The 14,274-nt window shown below is 34.8% G+C and overlaps 2 protein-coding genes and 1 pseudogene across 2 annotated transcripts; all 3 read left to right on the plus strand.

Annotated features, from left to right (window-relative positions):
- Nucleotides 1–2,850: 2,850 nt before the first annotated feature.
- On the plus strand, nt 2,851–6,170 carry LOC140009385 (uncharacterized). Its single transcript, XM_072054696.1, has 4 exons — nt 2,851–3,090; nt 3,649–3,750; nt 5,095–5,255; nt 5,763–6,170. Exons 1-4 carry the CDS (start codon nt 2,979–2,981, stop codon nt 5,874–5,876), a joined length of 489 nt encoding a protein of 162 aa, XP_071910797.1. The 5' UTR covers nt 2,851–2,978; the 3' UTR covers nt 5,877–6,170.
- Nucleotides 6,171–8,982: 2,812 nt separating this feature from the next.
- On the plus strand, nt 8,983–10,085 carry LOC140009632 (uncharacterized; annotated as a pseudogene).
- A 1,280-nt stretch (nt 10,086–11,365) lies between these two features.
- Nucleotides 11,366–12,376, plus strand: LOC140009633 (uncharacterized). The gene has a single exon (XM_072055728.1). It carries the CDS (start codon nt 11,366–11,368, stop codon nt 12,374–12,376), a length of 1,011 nt encoding a protein of 336 aa, XP_071911829.1.
- Nucleotides 12,377–14,274: the final 1,898 nt, after the last annotated feature.

Genomic DNA, 14,274 nt, shown 5'->3' on the forward strand with positions numbered 1-14,274 from the left:
CAAATTAATCAATCCCTTCATACTTAGGTCTAACAAATTGTATATACATGTTTAGTTATTATAGTAACTAACTATTGAAACACACTCAATGTGTACGCGACTCGTCCAAAAATGTTACTATTAATCGTTCGAATCAAATAAATAGCGCAAGTGAATATAAATATTGTACATAATATGTAATCAAAAGTGTATTGTAGAGATATATGTACAGTGGACCGATGTTCATTAATACCCACGTGTCAACGTTTAAGTAATGTTATTTTGAAAATGTCCTTAGGCAGCAAAATGAATGCATACGGTCGATTGACGTCTTTATCTTGCTCAAACGAGGCATTGCAAGAAACTTTAACTGTGAATCTAGTCGTACATTCATAGTCTTATTAAAGGATAAACTTGCAATATATTGGTAAGGTATAAAATGAATAAGTATAATATGTGATAAAAAGATATTAAAGGTTACATTAATATCTATTATCATATCTTGCTTATTATTTTAACATTAGTATTATTTAAGAAGTTTGTGGCGCTAATTAAAGTTGTTCTTATATGAATTATGTAAAATTCCAATTTTTTAATAAATATTTTTTAAGTTAATTTTTTACTTTCTAAATTACAAAAAAGTGTGAAAATTTTAAATTCCAACCAAGCCTACTTTGAACCCAAAACTATGTGCACTAAAAATGCCAAACTTAGGCCATAATATTTTAAGGGGTTAATTTTAGAAACCTCCCCTAAGGTTTCTGATAATCTCACTAGCCTCTCTTAAAATTTGTAAAATTACACAAAACTCCCTAGAGGTTAAGGTTTTGATAACAAAATTAATGAAATTAGAAAAAATAACATTAAAAAAGTACTTAAGGAGAGAGATGAAACTTTTATTTCATAAATACCCTTTATACATATATATAAGTTGTATTAGTAAAAAAATAAAAATAATTAAAAATTAGAAATAATTAATACACACATTTCATCACTCAAAAAGTTCATATTTAATAAATTAGACAACATAAATAAGTAACAAAATTACACTAATGATCACGAGATTAAGCAAAAACAGACCAATTTTCTCTTTTTATATGATATTTGCTATGATTCTTCTGATTTTAAACAGAAAAATTTTTGAACTTTGTCTTTTCTTTCTCTCATTTTTCCTTTACTTTCACAAAATTAATTTACAACTATTATAGTTTTAAGAATTTCAAAAAAAAAATCCTTTTGAATAACCTTCTTTTGCCATGTATTTTTTCTTCTACCAAAGCCTTTCTTTTTACATTATGCACAACTGATTTCTGGTCAATATCAAGTTCTATCAATTACAAAATAGCACCATTAGATATAAAATTTGTGTATTTTGAAATTACAAGTTATCGTTCATCATTAAAGAAATTTTCAACATTTATTTTCATTGATTAATTACTAATAGTTAATTAGTACTCTAATTACTTAATCATCAGAAAATTAGTAAAGGAGAAAGAAGTTATAAAAAGACAAAATTTGAAATTTTTTTAAAATCACAAGAATTATAGCAAATATCATATCAAAAGAGATGACTAGTCTATTATACTAAATCTTGTAATCATTCGTATAATTTTGTTGCTTATTTGTGTTGTTTAATTTTATTGAATGTGAATTTTGTGAGTGTTAAAATGTGTGTATTAATTATTTCTAACTTTTAATTATTTTCATTCTTTTAGTAATACAACTTATATACATGTATATGGGGTACTTATGAAATAAAAGTTTCATCTCTCTCCTTAAAGTATATTTTTTCTAATTGGACTAATTTTGTTATCAAAATCTTAACTTCTGGGGAAGTTTGTATAATTTTGCAAACTTTAGGAGAGACTAGTGGGATTGTTGAGGTTTCTGAAATTATCCCTATTTTAAGACCGGGGTTAAAGATAAGTGTAAATACACAGCTTATCCAACTACGGAAAGAATTGCTATCCATTCTCTTTTTTTTATCTGAATACAATTAGTCGTACGTAAGACCTTTGCAGATTACAGAGGCAATTTCACTAAATGGTGGAGTGGTCTAATGGAAGCTACAAGCAGGATTGAAGGAAATTAGCATCAAGCTCTTACTGCCAACATTCTCTGGCAAGTGTAGAAAGTTAGGAATGAGAAGATTTTCAACTATAGATACCATTACCCTTGTGAAATTGTACAGAAAGCTCATATAGAGTGGTTGGAGTACGCTGAAGTTCAATGTAGAGACAAGTGAGTGAGCATCCAGGAAACAACATCAAGGAATGAGGAAGATCAGCAAAACAATGATGAAAGCAATCTGATGAACATGGTAGTGAAAGTCAGCCAGCAGGAGGAAGGGAAGCCACTAGGAATTGTTATAGTGGCTAGCCAAGGTAATGACACACTTGATGTTTGGGCCACAAGGGAAAGAAGCATAGGAGATAGCATGTTGGATTATGCTGCAACAATCAAACTAACACTCTGTGTAAGGCTAGGGAGAAACTTTGGAAGGAAGTGAAAGTGATAGTTTCATCTGCTCAGTTGATACGTTGTTTGAGGACGAACAAAGCACAAGACATAAGCCTTGTTGCTCAACTGGAATACATCCAAATGTTAAAATCTTTGTTTATGGAATGCTGATTTAGCTTGATAGACCACAAATGTAATATGATCAGTAGAAGGATTAGTGCTTATGCTACTAAGTTAGAGCAAGATGAGGAATATTTAAATCCTCATTGTCTAGGGACACTCTTGTAAAGTTGAATATGGGTCTCTGCTCAAATTGTATAGTTTATTTTTTATATCAATATTTCTAACGTTTCCGTGAAAAAAAAAAAAAAAAAAACCTTTGGGCGTGGGCTCTAGATTCTAGAGTACGCCACCCAACGTTCTTTGCTTCATTTCAGACCAATATTATTGCGAAGTCTTCGGCTCTTCGCTCGCCACTCATCCTCCTCCTCTTCCTCCTAAAAATCTGACCCTCTCTCTGTTTTGGTGTCGGAAAACCGATGGCGAGGTCTCAATTGATCAATCTGATTGGGCTGTTGGGACTCTTCCTGTCGGTGGCTTTACTACTTGTTCCGTCGACTTCAGCCGCATCTACGAAAGTTCGATACTGCGGTTAAGTTTCTTTCCCACCTTTGCTTTAGGACCCTTTTAATTTATTTTGTTTGATTATTTTCACAATCTACTTCGGGGTTTCCCTTACCAAGTTAAAGCTAGTTCAAAGTCATATTGGCCTCTGAGATCAAACCAATTTTGTTTTGAAGTTATCTTCTTTTGTGATTTATTTGTTTCTTAATTTAGGGGTTTTTCTAGGGTCCTAACTATTAAGAGAGAATGAGGGCTTCTTTTGCAAAGAAAAGTACAAAAAAGTCGACGTCTTTACTTATGGGTAACAAATACAAGAAATTCTTGTTAATCTAAAATCTGATTAATCGAATTTTGTTATTTTAGTTGGATTCTCTAATTATGGGCCGACCTCTTTCTTTATCAGTAGTTTATAATTTGGTTTATGCATATGGATGGTCAATATTATTATTGTTGCTAAATGGATGAGAAGTAAATATTTCATAGATCTTTGTTCATTTTAGTGTTAAATAGCGTTGATTTTATGTCTAATGGTACCTTCCCTCGGTTTTATGTCTTAATGTATCTATTGCCCAAATTTAAATGTAGATAAGAAGGCTCAGTATGCTGTTAAGGTCAGTGGAGTTGACATCACACCTTACCCTATCACAAGGAACAAGAAAACTACCTTCAAAATCGCTGCATCTACAGGTATTACATACTACTGTTAGCTCAATTCCTTCGCCCATTCTTTGTCCAGCCTGCCTGCTGCTCATAAAAAATTAAGTTTGATTTGTACTGGATGTCTTTATGAACCTTAGAAACAGCCGTTGCTCTAGATATCACATTTTTTCGCTTAAGGGACTGTCATTTTGTTTTTTCAATTAGCTACCATTACCTGTTGGCAAAGTAGTCTGCATGGTCTCTGATTTATATAATGGCCTGTATGTAGAGTCAATAAGCTACAATAATCAATTTTGAGGGACCCAGTTGTATTAATATGATGTCCTCAAATGAATGACATTCGCTTCCCAGAAATTTGTGTTTTTGGTTTAAGGCATTCAAGGCATTAGTGTGTAAGATATTGGCATTCTCGTCTTTATCTATGTAAATTTCAAGCTTTTGGAGAGGGGATGATTAGTATGAGACACGAAGCATAGTCAGTTTCATCTTTAAAGCCACATAAGGGCTAAGGCCGTGTTTTGTTATTCTGCAAATGAGCTAATCTGCACTCTCGGTGTTAGCTGGTTTTAGAACACTATGCTTGTGCTGCACGCTCGTCTTTCTATGGTATATGTCATGAATCATAATGGTATTTGTGAGAGGAAGTGCTGCTAAAGGCAACATGTTATTAAGTTGCTATTTGTTACTCTGGGTTTCTAAGCTTTGCACTCAATTCTTTGTGGTTTAGTGTTTCTTGCCTCTTTCTCTTTGTGATATGAAGCTGCTGAACTGTGTGCATGTGTGAGAGGTGTGTGTGTGATACGAAGTTAAGTTCTTCCAATGAACTATATACAAAGCCAGAGCAACCTCTTTGGTGACCCATTTTTGTAACTTTTTGGAATGCGAATATTACTGCTGCAGCAAAGGGAAAAATCATATTACTCTCTCACTTAAAAACATTATCCAAAGTAGCAACCTTCACTATCCCACAAGTTTCAAGGTAATTTTATAATTGCATATAATCTTTTCTTTTCTTTTTAAATGAAGCATACGTATATGGTGCACAAAAATACTAGTATCAGGACAATTATTCCCTGCTACAATCAGTACAGGGTATATGGTATTTTGTGGGTATTGAATTCAAGGAACATAAGGTAAGCTTGCATATATTTCAATCCTAGTTTCTATGAAGCTCTTTGTAATGGCCTTTTTTTTTCTGTTAGTACCTTTATAATCTCATAGAGCAAAGCCCGTATTCAAGTTCCATGAAACAAATCAATATAAGCATGAATGGTTTCTAATGAGAAGAAATATCAGACAGTCCTATTTATTGAATGACAATTGTTCTAGTAGTCTTTTGCCTTGAATCTTACTTGAATTTTTTGTTTGCAGATGCAACCATCGCTGGAGGGGAACTAGTGATTGATGTGTCCTACTTTGGATTCAATGTTCGCACGGAGAAACATAATCTTTGTAACGAGACATCGTGCCCTGTGACTGCAGGAGATTTTGAGATTGCTCACTCGCAAGTTTTACCGGGATATACCCCACCTGTGAGTTATCCTTTCACTTCTGCTTAATCTGGTTCTTTATATATTCCTTTAACATTTGATTCTCCGCATATCTTCCCAATCTAGAATTGCCTGGGAATGATGGTTTGTGTTGCAGTCCCATGGTACTGGGAATTTCTTGTGAGCCTTGTGAAGGGGGTAACCTATGACATCTCATAATGTAGCCCGCATGGCATCTGTCTGCTCCTTTGTTTATGATCTCCCTGATTTCTTTTGCCACGTGGGGATGTGTTTTGCCCATGCTTTCAAGAGGCTGCCATGTGAACTAGAAACCTGTTTAGATGCTTCAAGCCATCTTTTACTCCCCTATATGAACAGTAATTGTTATCTTGGCACTTGCATCCTATGAATCTTCCACAGTGACTACGAACTAAACAGTCTACAGTGAGCTGCATTCCGTTGAATGTCAAAGCACTTTGTACAAATAATAATTTCATTTGTCTTTGGCTTGGTCGTAATATCAGCTCACAAGTCTTTTAACATATGCAGGGTTCCTACACGCTCAAATTGAAATTGTCGGATGCTAACAAGCAGCTGTTGACATGCATTAACTTTGACTTCAGCATAGGCTTTGTTGCAACGGAGGATGTAGCCGATACTTGAGTGCTTGGAAGATTTAGTCAACATTGGCCATTTGGTTTTAAAAAATAAAATATGTGTATAGATGACTTGTGTTACTAAGCTACCTCTATTGGTACTATGTGACGTCTAAGATTGTTCTTACCGTTCTCTTTTCCTGGATCAGATGTCAAACACGAGGTACTATGAGTGAAACTTCGTACTCAGTCTCCATTGAGTTGAACTTCCAGAGTATAATGTACTAAATTTACTAGCCAACTGATCCTTCAAAAAAGTTATAGATCTGCACGATGACGAAACTCTGATCATCTTTGCCTATTCTCTGTGTTCTACAGTATTCTTACCGAATGTTGTCAGCAATTAAAGCATATCGGCCTTCGGGGTTCGGTTCCGTGGTTGTAGTCTCAGTTGGGGGAGAGCTACGTCCAGGGATCGAGTCCCCGGGTTTACTTGGTCGGTGATGTTGGGCAACCTCTTCCGGCCACGCAGTGGGAATTAGTTGGGTCGTACAGTATTATCAGTCCATGGACCCAGATACCCCACTGCGTTGACAAAAAAAAAAAAAAATTAAAAGCATATCGGGTTTTATTTAAAAAAAAAAAAGGAAAAGAAAGAAGGCATGCCTTATGTGAGAACCAGGCTTGGCGGCCCGCGACTTTTGCAATATAAGATTTATTTAATAACGTAAATTTAGAATGTTTTATATGATAATGGAGTTAGAATAGTGGTTTTGCAATATAAGATTTATTTAATAACGTAAATTTAGAATGTTTTATATGATAATGGAGTTAGAATAGTGGATAGAGGAGTGGTATATTGGATTGCTTGTTCATTGATAAGATAAATTAATAATGTTTAATAATTCAATGTTATACACTAATAAAACACTAATTATGGATCAAACAGCTCTTTTTTAAGTCAACTAATATCACATCGATACATTTATAAGGAAGCGTTTAAATTATGATCGCTTCAGATCAACAACACTTATGTCATATTGTTTAATTCTAAAATGAAAAAGTCTTATATTAGTAATTCGGTGGTTAAGAAACATTATTCAATCAATAAAGATTTTTGAAATGGAGGCAAACTCTTCTGTTTTGTTCTCAAACCAGTTAGTCATGAGCTAATAGAAATTGGCAGAACTTGTTTATATTTATTAGCTGCACAGTGAATTTTTATTCATTTATAGACAAGCATCTAATTAATCATCAGTTTGCATTCACCACATCTATGTTATGTTACTCAATCTTAAAATGCAAAAGCTTTAAGTTAATAATTCATTAATTAAGAAATATTATCGAAGTAATATTTTTGAAATAGGGGGAAATTATCCTATATTTTTTAAAAACAAGCATCTAATTAACTATCACTTTTATAGACATGCATCTATTTTTATTCATTTATAGACAAGGACCTAATTAATCATCACTTTGTATTCACCGCATCTATGTTATGCTACTCAATCTTAAAATGCAAAAGCTTTAAGTTAATAATTCAGTAATTAAGAAATATTATCGAAGTAACATTTTTGAAATAGAGGGAAATTATCTTATATTTTTAAAAATAATTGGTCATCTATATATATATATATATATTTATATATATGAAAGTAGCTATTTTAATTAAAGTGTTTCTCACTCCTTTGTAGCATGTCTAATTAAAGAGAATTAACGGGTTATGGGTCATTTGGGTTTTATCCATATTGAATATTATATTATATGTTTAAAAATTATCCCTAATTTAAAATAAATTTAAAAAATAACTAATTTTATCTTAATGATATCTAAAATAACTTTTAAAAAATAATTAATTTTATCTTAATGATATTTGCTTTCTATCAAATTATTAAATAGAACTATAGTAAAGCCTTTTTCACATTATAATTATTAAAATCTTACATATTCCATAAATTACTTCCTTTCATCATCATATCGTTGATTAGTATTCAAATTGTTCATCATCTCTTTCTTTAATTTTCAATTAACTTAGTGTAAAAAAGAGAACTAATTGTTACACCAACAAAATTACCAATATTGTTGGAAACTAAATATTTATTGATAAAAAAGTTGATTGCTGGATCTTTTCTACTTAATTAAATGTGAATATATAGTTCTAGATTTATGGTCATTATAAAAATTTAAATTATGTAAAAGAATATTTATATAAAAAAAGAATATCTACCAAGTTTTTGATATGGGATATATTATTTGATGTATACTATCATATTATAGTGAAAATATATAGACAAATTTTTAAAAATTAGTAAATAATTGAACATTTAGAATACATTAATTTTTTAAAGTTAATATGAATGGACATGTTGTTGTTAACTTTCGTATTTAAATTATTCATATTTGTATAAATTCACAATCAATAAAAAAAATCCATTTTAAGGCACGAGCAAAATTCTAGTATTAATTTAAGCTAATACAAAGCGGCACAATTGATTTATATTTATTAGATAAACAAAACTTTCGTGCACATATAAATTTTCCAAAAAATGAATATTTTTGTCGATATCTATATTTTGCAGAAAATCAATATATATATATATATATATATATATATATATATATATATATATATATATATATAAAGGCACACAAATAGGTTGCTAGACTATATATAGATTTGTATAGCCCAAAAAATTAGTGTCTATCAAAGATTTGAAGTTATAGCTGCAGAGCTGCAACAAACAAAAGCAAAGAAATAACAAAGAGAGATGATAGGCTAAAGACCACAAAGTACAACATTGACAGCGAAATTACAAAGAAATTAGCACTAAAGGGCATAATTGGAATAAGATGACAAAATGCAAAATGAGGACAGCAGCAATAATAGACAATCAACACCACTGTAGGTCGAGCTTCACCACGTTATATAGTTTAGGGAAAATGACCAATTTAGTTTCTATACTTTTTTTTACTGTCAATTTAGTCCTTATATAATTTTTTTGGTCAATTTAAACCCTATACTTATTTATTGGTTCCAATTGAGGAGCTTCGCGGCGTCACCTTGTAATTACGATTCAACGTCTAATTGAGCACTTATGCAGGGCATTTCTGATACTTCACTGTTGGGGTTCCTTTTCAGAAGTAAAAATCAAAACCAAAAAGTTACCGGTGCAATTTCCCCTCCTCCACTCCCCACCTCCACCCATTGGACTCCGAAGACGGGAAGATGTCCGGCATATTCCGGTACAAAACCAAGCTCCGTTCCCTCGCCCCAAAGATTACCACACTCTCCCTCTCATCCTCCAAATCCCTTTCAGTTGGAAATTCTGATGGAACTGATATGCCCGAGTTAAATTGCTAGACTTGGAGGTCTAAATTGTTTGTGGGTTTTCAAGAAGTTTGGTAGATCTGTTCTGCGGGTGTGGGGAAGTTACTATGGATGTGCATTTGAAGAATTTGTTTACTAGATATCAACAACAATTTGGGTGTGGCCCAGGACTTGGTCCTGGATCAGGAGCATGTTTGTTGAAGGTGGATGGCATTACTCCACCTTTTATCAAGTCTCTGTACAGAACCGCCGCCGCTTTGTACAGGACTGATCCATGGAAGTGGTTGCGCCCAGAGCATTTGTTTGGTATAAAGGTGGGGAAGGATTCAGACTGGTCTAGCAGAAAACAGCCATTTCCTTGTGTTCAGTTTATTGGTGGGAATGGTGGGGATATAGGGATTTACATGTTCAGGGCTCATGATGATGCAAAAAAAAATGACTGCTTCTAGGGAGACTATTCGAGTTCCAAACACTGAGCTTTTGAGGGTGACTTATGAGCTGGAGTCAATCATGTTCCCTTCAAATAAGAGAATGATAAAGTCATTAGCTTTGGAGGTCTCGGGTACTGATCAATTTCCAGTTATTGACGTTGTTCGCTGCACGTCATCTGTTGAACTTCAGTTCAGAAATCCTACTCTTGAAGAGCTTAAGTTTGCGTATGCTGTTTTAAGAGCCATTCCTTTAGTGCATCCTCTCCTTAGGCAAGATTATGATGCAGGACCAAAGTGGTCTCGAATGATGTACTTTGAATCATTTATTGAAACAGTTGATGTCCAATGGCCCCTGGAAATGGCAAGAGCGAATGATCTTGTTGCAGTTACGGTTTCACACCCTCCTGGCCACAGGTTTTGTACCGGAATATGCCGGACATCTTCCCGTCTTCGGAGTCCAATGGGTGGAGGTGGGGAGTGGAGGAGGGGAAATGCGCCGGTAACTTTTTGGTTTTGATTTTTACTTCTGAAAAGGAGCCCCAACAGTGAAGTACCAGAAATGTCCCCGCATAAGTGCTCAATTAGACGTTGAATCGCAATTACAAGGTGGCGCCGCCGCGGAACTCCTCAATTGAAACCGATCAATAAGTATAGGGTTTAAATTGGCCAAAAAAATTATATAAGGACTAAATTGATAGTAAAAAAAAGTATAGAGACTAAATTGGTCATTTTCCCTTTAAGATACGATAAAGATGATGGTGGAATGGGATGGATTTTTTTTTAAAATTTTTTAAATCTTCTCACTTCTTTTCACACCCTTCCCACCTCAAATTGTATTTCAAAATCATAGGCAGTTTTAAAATGAAATTCTCGGAGTACATGCCAACGCCGAGAACGGGTAAAAAGAGAGAAATTGAAAGAAATAACTCGTGCGGCGCAGAATAAAAAAAGAAAATAAGAGTTTGGAATATTAAAGAACTTGTATCCATAGAACATCTAGGGTGACATTGATGATGAACAACTTAATTTGACAATCACAGAAGCAAACAATTAGGTAGAATGAGAATGATTTCGTGCTTGGGCAGCATATTCTGTTGATCTTAGCATTTATCGGTGCCTTTGGTGCTCCTCTATGCTGTCAGAGCTAGATAATAATGTTCCAAGTTGGTTTGGTCAGAGCTAGAGTTGTACCTCGGCAAATGAATATGGTGGCCAAGAAACCAGGGTTTGTTGATTTGCTTTATTGGCGTTGACAGACTGAGACATTACTCATGGCTGGTATAGAAAAGGCTCAACCACTATAGTTGCTTTATATCCAGAAAGCCCAACTGATTGGAAAAAGGAAATGGCTTTTGCTCCCTTGTGGGTGGATGATGAATGGTGGCACACCTTGTCTCCCTGGAAAACAACTCTGGTGGCCAACAACGCCCATGCACCATTACTATCATATAGCCATTTCATGTACTATCAACGATGTAGGTCCATATTCTTTTGACGAATGTGGACCGTCGATGATGCGCAACGACCTAAGAGACCCTCGATTGGGGGGGATGTACCTGTCTATTTTGCACACCAGATTGCCGCCCTAAGAATCAAGTCATGATTGAGATTCAAAAAGGCGAAGAACAACAGCCTTCGAGATGCCACTTTCCAATCACTGGAAATCAAAGACGTAGAAAAATCAACCATCAATGTTGAGCATATCTCCACAGGCCTTCCTCAACTCTTCGTGAATAGTTGAATGGGGTGCAAGCAAATGTAGAAACCAGAGAGAGAGAGAGAGAGAGACTTGAAGGGATGAAAAGCATGAAAGGAAGAATTGTAAAGAAACTGAATTCCATATCAACCATCCACTCTTTGAAACAAGGCTTCTTGTTTAGGACTACCAATCTGTCAAACCAATACTTCCAAACTTCATCACCTCCAAAAGAATGCGAGAAGGATAATATTCAATCAGAGCTAGTCACGGGCGGTAGAATAGATCAATCAGAGATCATAAAGGATGCTGAAGATGACGCACTGGTTCCTGGCAAATGTGATGATGAGAAAGCAGAAGATTTTAGACCCCCCTTAAAGTCTGAGGAGGACGCAGGCTCTGCTCTCGATAACAAGGAGGAATTACAATTAATGGCAGAATCAGCCATTGATGAGAAATGTGAGACCGACTGTCAAAGTGGGGGGTCAGCTGTAGGGCAGCTGAACCGAAAAAATGTTCATCAGAGCCCGTCTGACTCCACACTAGTAGCTTGCTTTAAGCTGACAGATATGGAAGAAAGCAAAATGATTGATGCAAATGATCTGTCTGAACTTCTTTCATCATTGCAGGGATTTGAAGAAAGATGCCCTCCTGCAGGTGGAAGCGAATCAATTGTTCTGTACACAACAAGCATGAGAGGAATAAGGAAAACCTTTGAAGACTGCACAAGCATCCGGTTCCTTCTGGAGAGCTTTCGAGTTGAATACCACGAGAGAGATGTCGCGATGCACTTGGAATACAGAGAAGAGCTTTGGAGGGTTATGGGACAAAGGGTAGTCCCTCCCAGGCTGTTCATCCGAGGTAGATATATCGGAGGGGCAGATGAAGTGATAGGATTGCATGAAAGGGGAATGCTGAGGAAGCTCCTGCAAGGGATACCTGTGACTCCAAACAATTCTGCTTGCACTGGTTGCGCAGGAGTAAAATTCGTACTGTGTTTCAACTGCAATGGAAGCCGCAAGATCATCGCTCCAGATGATGGACCGGCAATCAGATGCTCAGAGTGCAATGAGAACGGATTAGTGAAGTGCCCCATTTGCGGCTTTAAATAAGTGAAAATGTTTTTCTTTCTTCAAGCATGCGACTCTTTGAATGATGTTGTAAAATACGATATTAACTTGAGTAGCATCATGATTGTGTTCTTCATGATCCATCTCCATGCGAAGTACTTGATTATTACTTCTTCTATTATTGTTGCCGGTGAAATGTTGGATTCAAGAGATATATAATACTGACCATTTCAAATCTGCCTGATATTAATGAAACTGAAACCATTGGCTTCAACTACTAAATTATCTTTAGGATCAGATTCAAAGGCAAAGAAAGCTCTTTGCTTTGTCAACCGGTTATGGAAGCCGCCCTATATTCATGGTCCTTACTTGCATGACCGAGCAAATCATTTTTGCATGGTTTAATCAAAACTTTCTTCAGACTTCTGGAGCTGGAATGCAATCACAGCCTCACTCTTCTCGCCCCAAAAAAATAAATAAATAAAAAAGAGGAAGGGAATAACGATGTGCTGACGAACTTCAAGAAAACAAACCTAGTTGCTGGTTAGGTAGCACTGGAAAGTATGCATGCTGGCGACAAATGTTCAAAGGTAGAAAAAAGATTACTAACCATTCAACTTCACTTTTCCTTTGTTCAGGTCAAAGAGCGAAAAAAGTTGCTAGTAATTGATTTATCACTTTACGTTCCTTTTCGGCTTTTTACGACAAACGGGATAACACTTAAAACAGTTACTTCGGGAAGGCGTTTATAAGTCCTTGTGTTTCTGTTAGTTGATGTCATTATTATAATTTAATTTTTAACATAAATTCATATAACTTTGTTTTAATTGTAATTTTTTATACTAATTTAATTCTATGAGTGAACAAATTCAAATTTGCATTTGCCCCAGAGTTATAGCCCTAATTTACATTATCTGTTACATTATGAGATATGCATCGCCGGCATAACTAACTGGACAATGATTCAAGAAACAAAACAGCAGTCAGTCAGTTGAATTTTGGGCATGTGAAGATTGAGAGACGGATGACCCAGTAACAAGATTGGCCTGATCCAAAGCATAGACAAGTGTGGGAATGCAAGCGCAACTCATCCCTACTATAGGGCCTAGGGTTCTAAGCAAGCGGTAAAAACAACATACTACAAGTTTTCGGTACCCTTTCCCTTGACTTCTCTTCCGGTCAAGGGACATTTCTGAAGCACTACCCTCAAAGCCCATGTGCTGCACACAAGTGTGATTCTCTGCGAACAAGTGTCAAGTGGTGACAGAATTTTAATCGATCGCATGTATATCCTCGTAATAAAACTAGAGGTACTTGAGCTGTGCAAAGCACAGCTTGGCCCCCTAGAAATTTAGTCAAACACATAACATCAAATTATTTTAGCACATGATAAATCAATAGAAATATAGGAGAAAATTGGGCCTCAAAACAATTAAAATTAACAAATGTTATTTGAACTCTCATTTTTGTTAATCACATTTTCACTATTATTTTTATCATATAGTTTTTATTTATTGTAGGAATACAATTAATAAAATATGGAGTATAAATAAAATTTCCCTCAGAATTTGTTGTGAAGAGAAATTCCATCTATGAAGTTAATACCTCTATTTATTGTGATTTGAATAAAGATTTTTGAACTATTATTATGATAATACCCAAAAAAGAGAGAAAATCAATACACTACAAGTGCATTGCTGTATTAATTAGTAGCATAGTCTTAGTTGTAACTAAATCAAAAGCAGTCATAATGCTTCCAGTATTTTAATAATGAGAAAAAGTTTAGAAAGCCACTAAGACATGTCACAATCTTCAACATCAATATAATTTACTCTAAAGTTTCACATTTTTCTTTCTTTATTTATTTAAATCCCGTTTAAAGGTGACAACATTATCCTGCAGCTCCAGAATATAAATAGCAAGGTTAGATAAAAAATATG

The sequence above is a fragment of the Coffea arabica genome, chromosome 6e (assembly GCF_036785885.1).
Source record: "Coffea arabica cultivar ET-39 chromosome 6e, Coffea Arabica ET-39 HiFi, whole genome shotgun sequence".
NCBI lineage: Eukaryota > Viridiplantae > Streptophyta > Magnoliopsida > Gentianales > Rubiaceae > Coffea > Coffea arabica.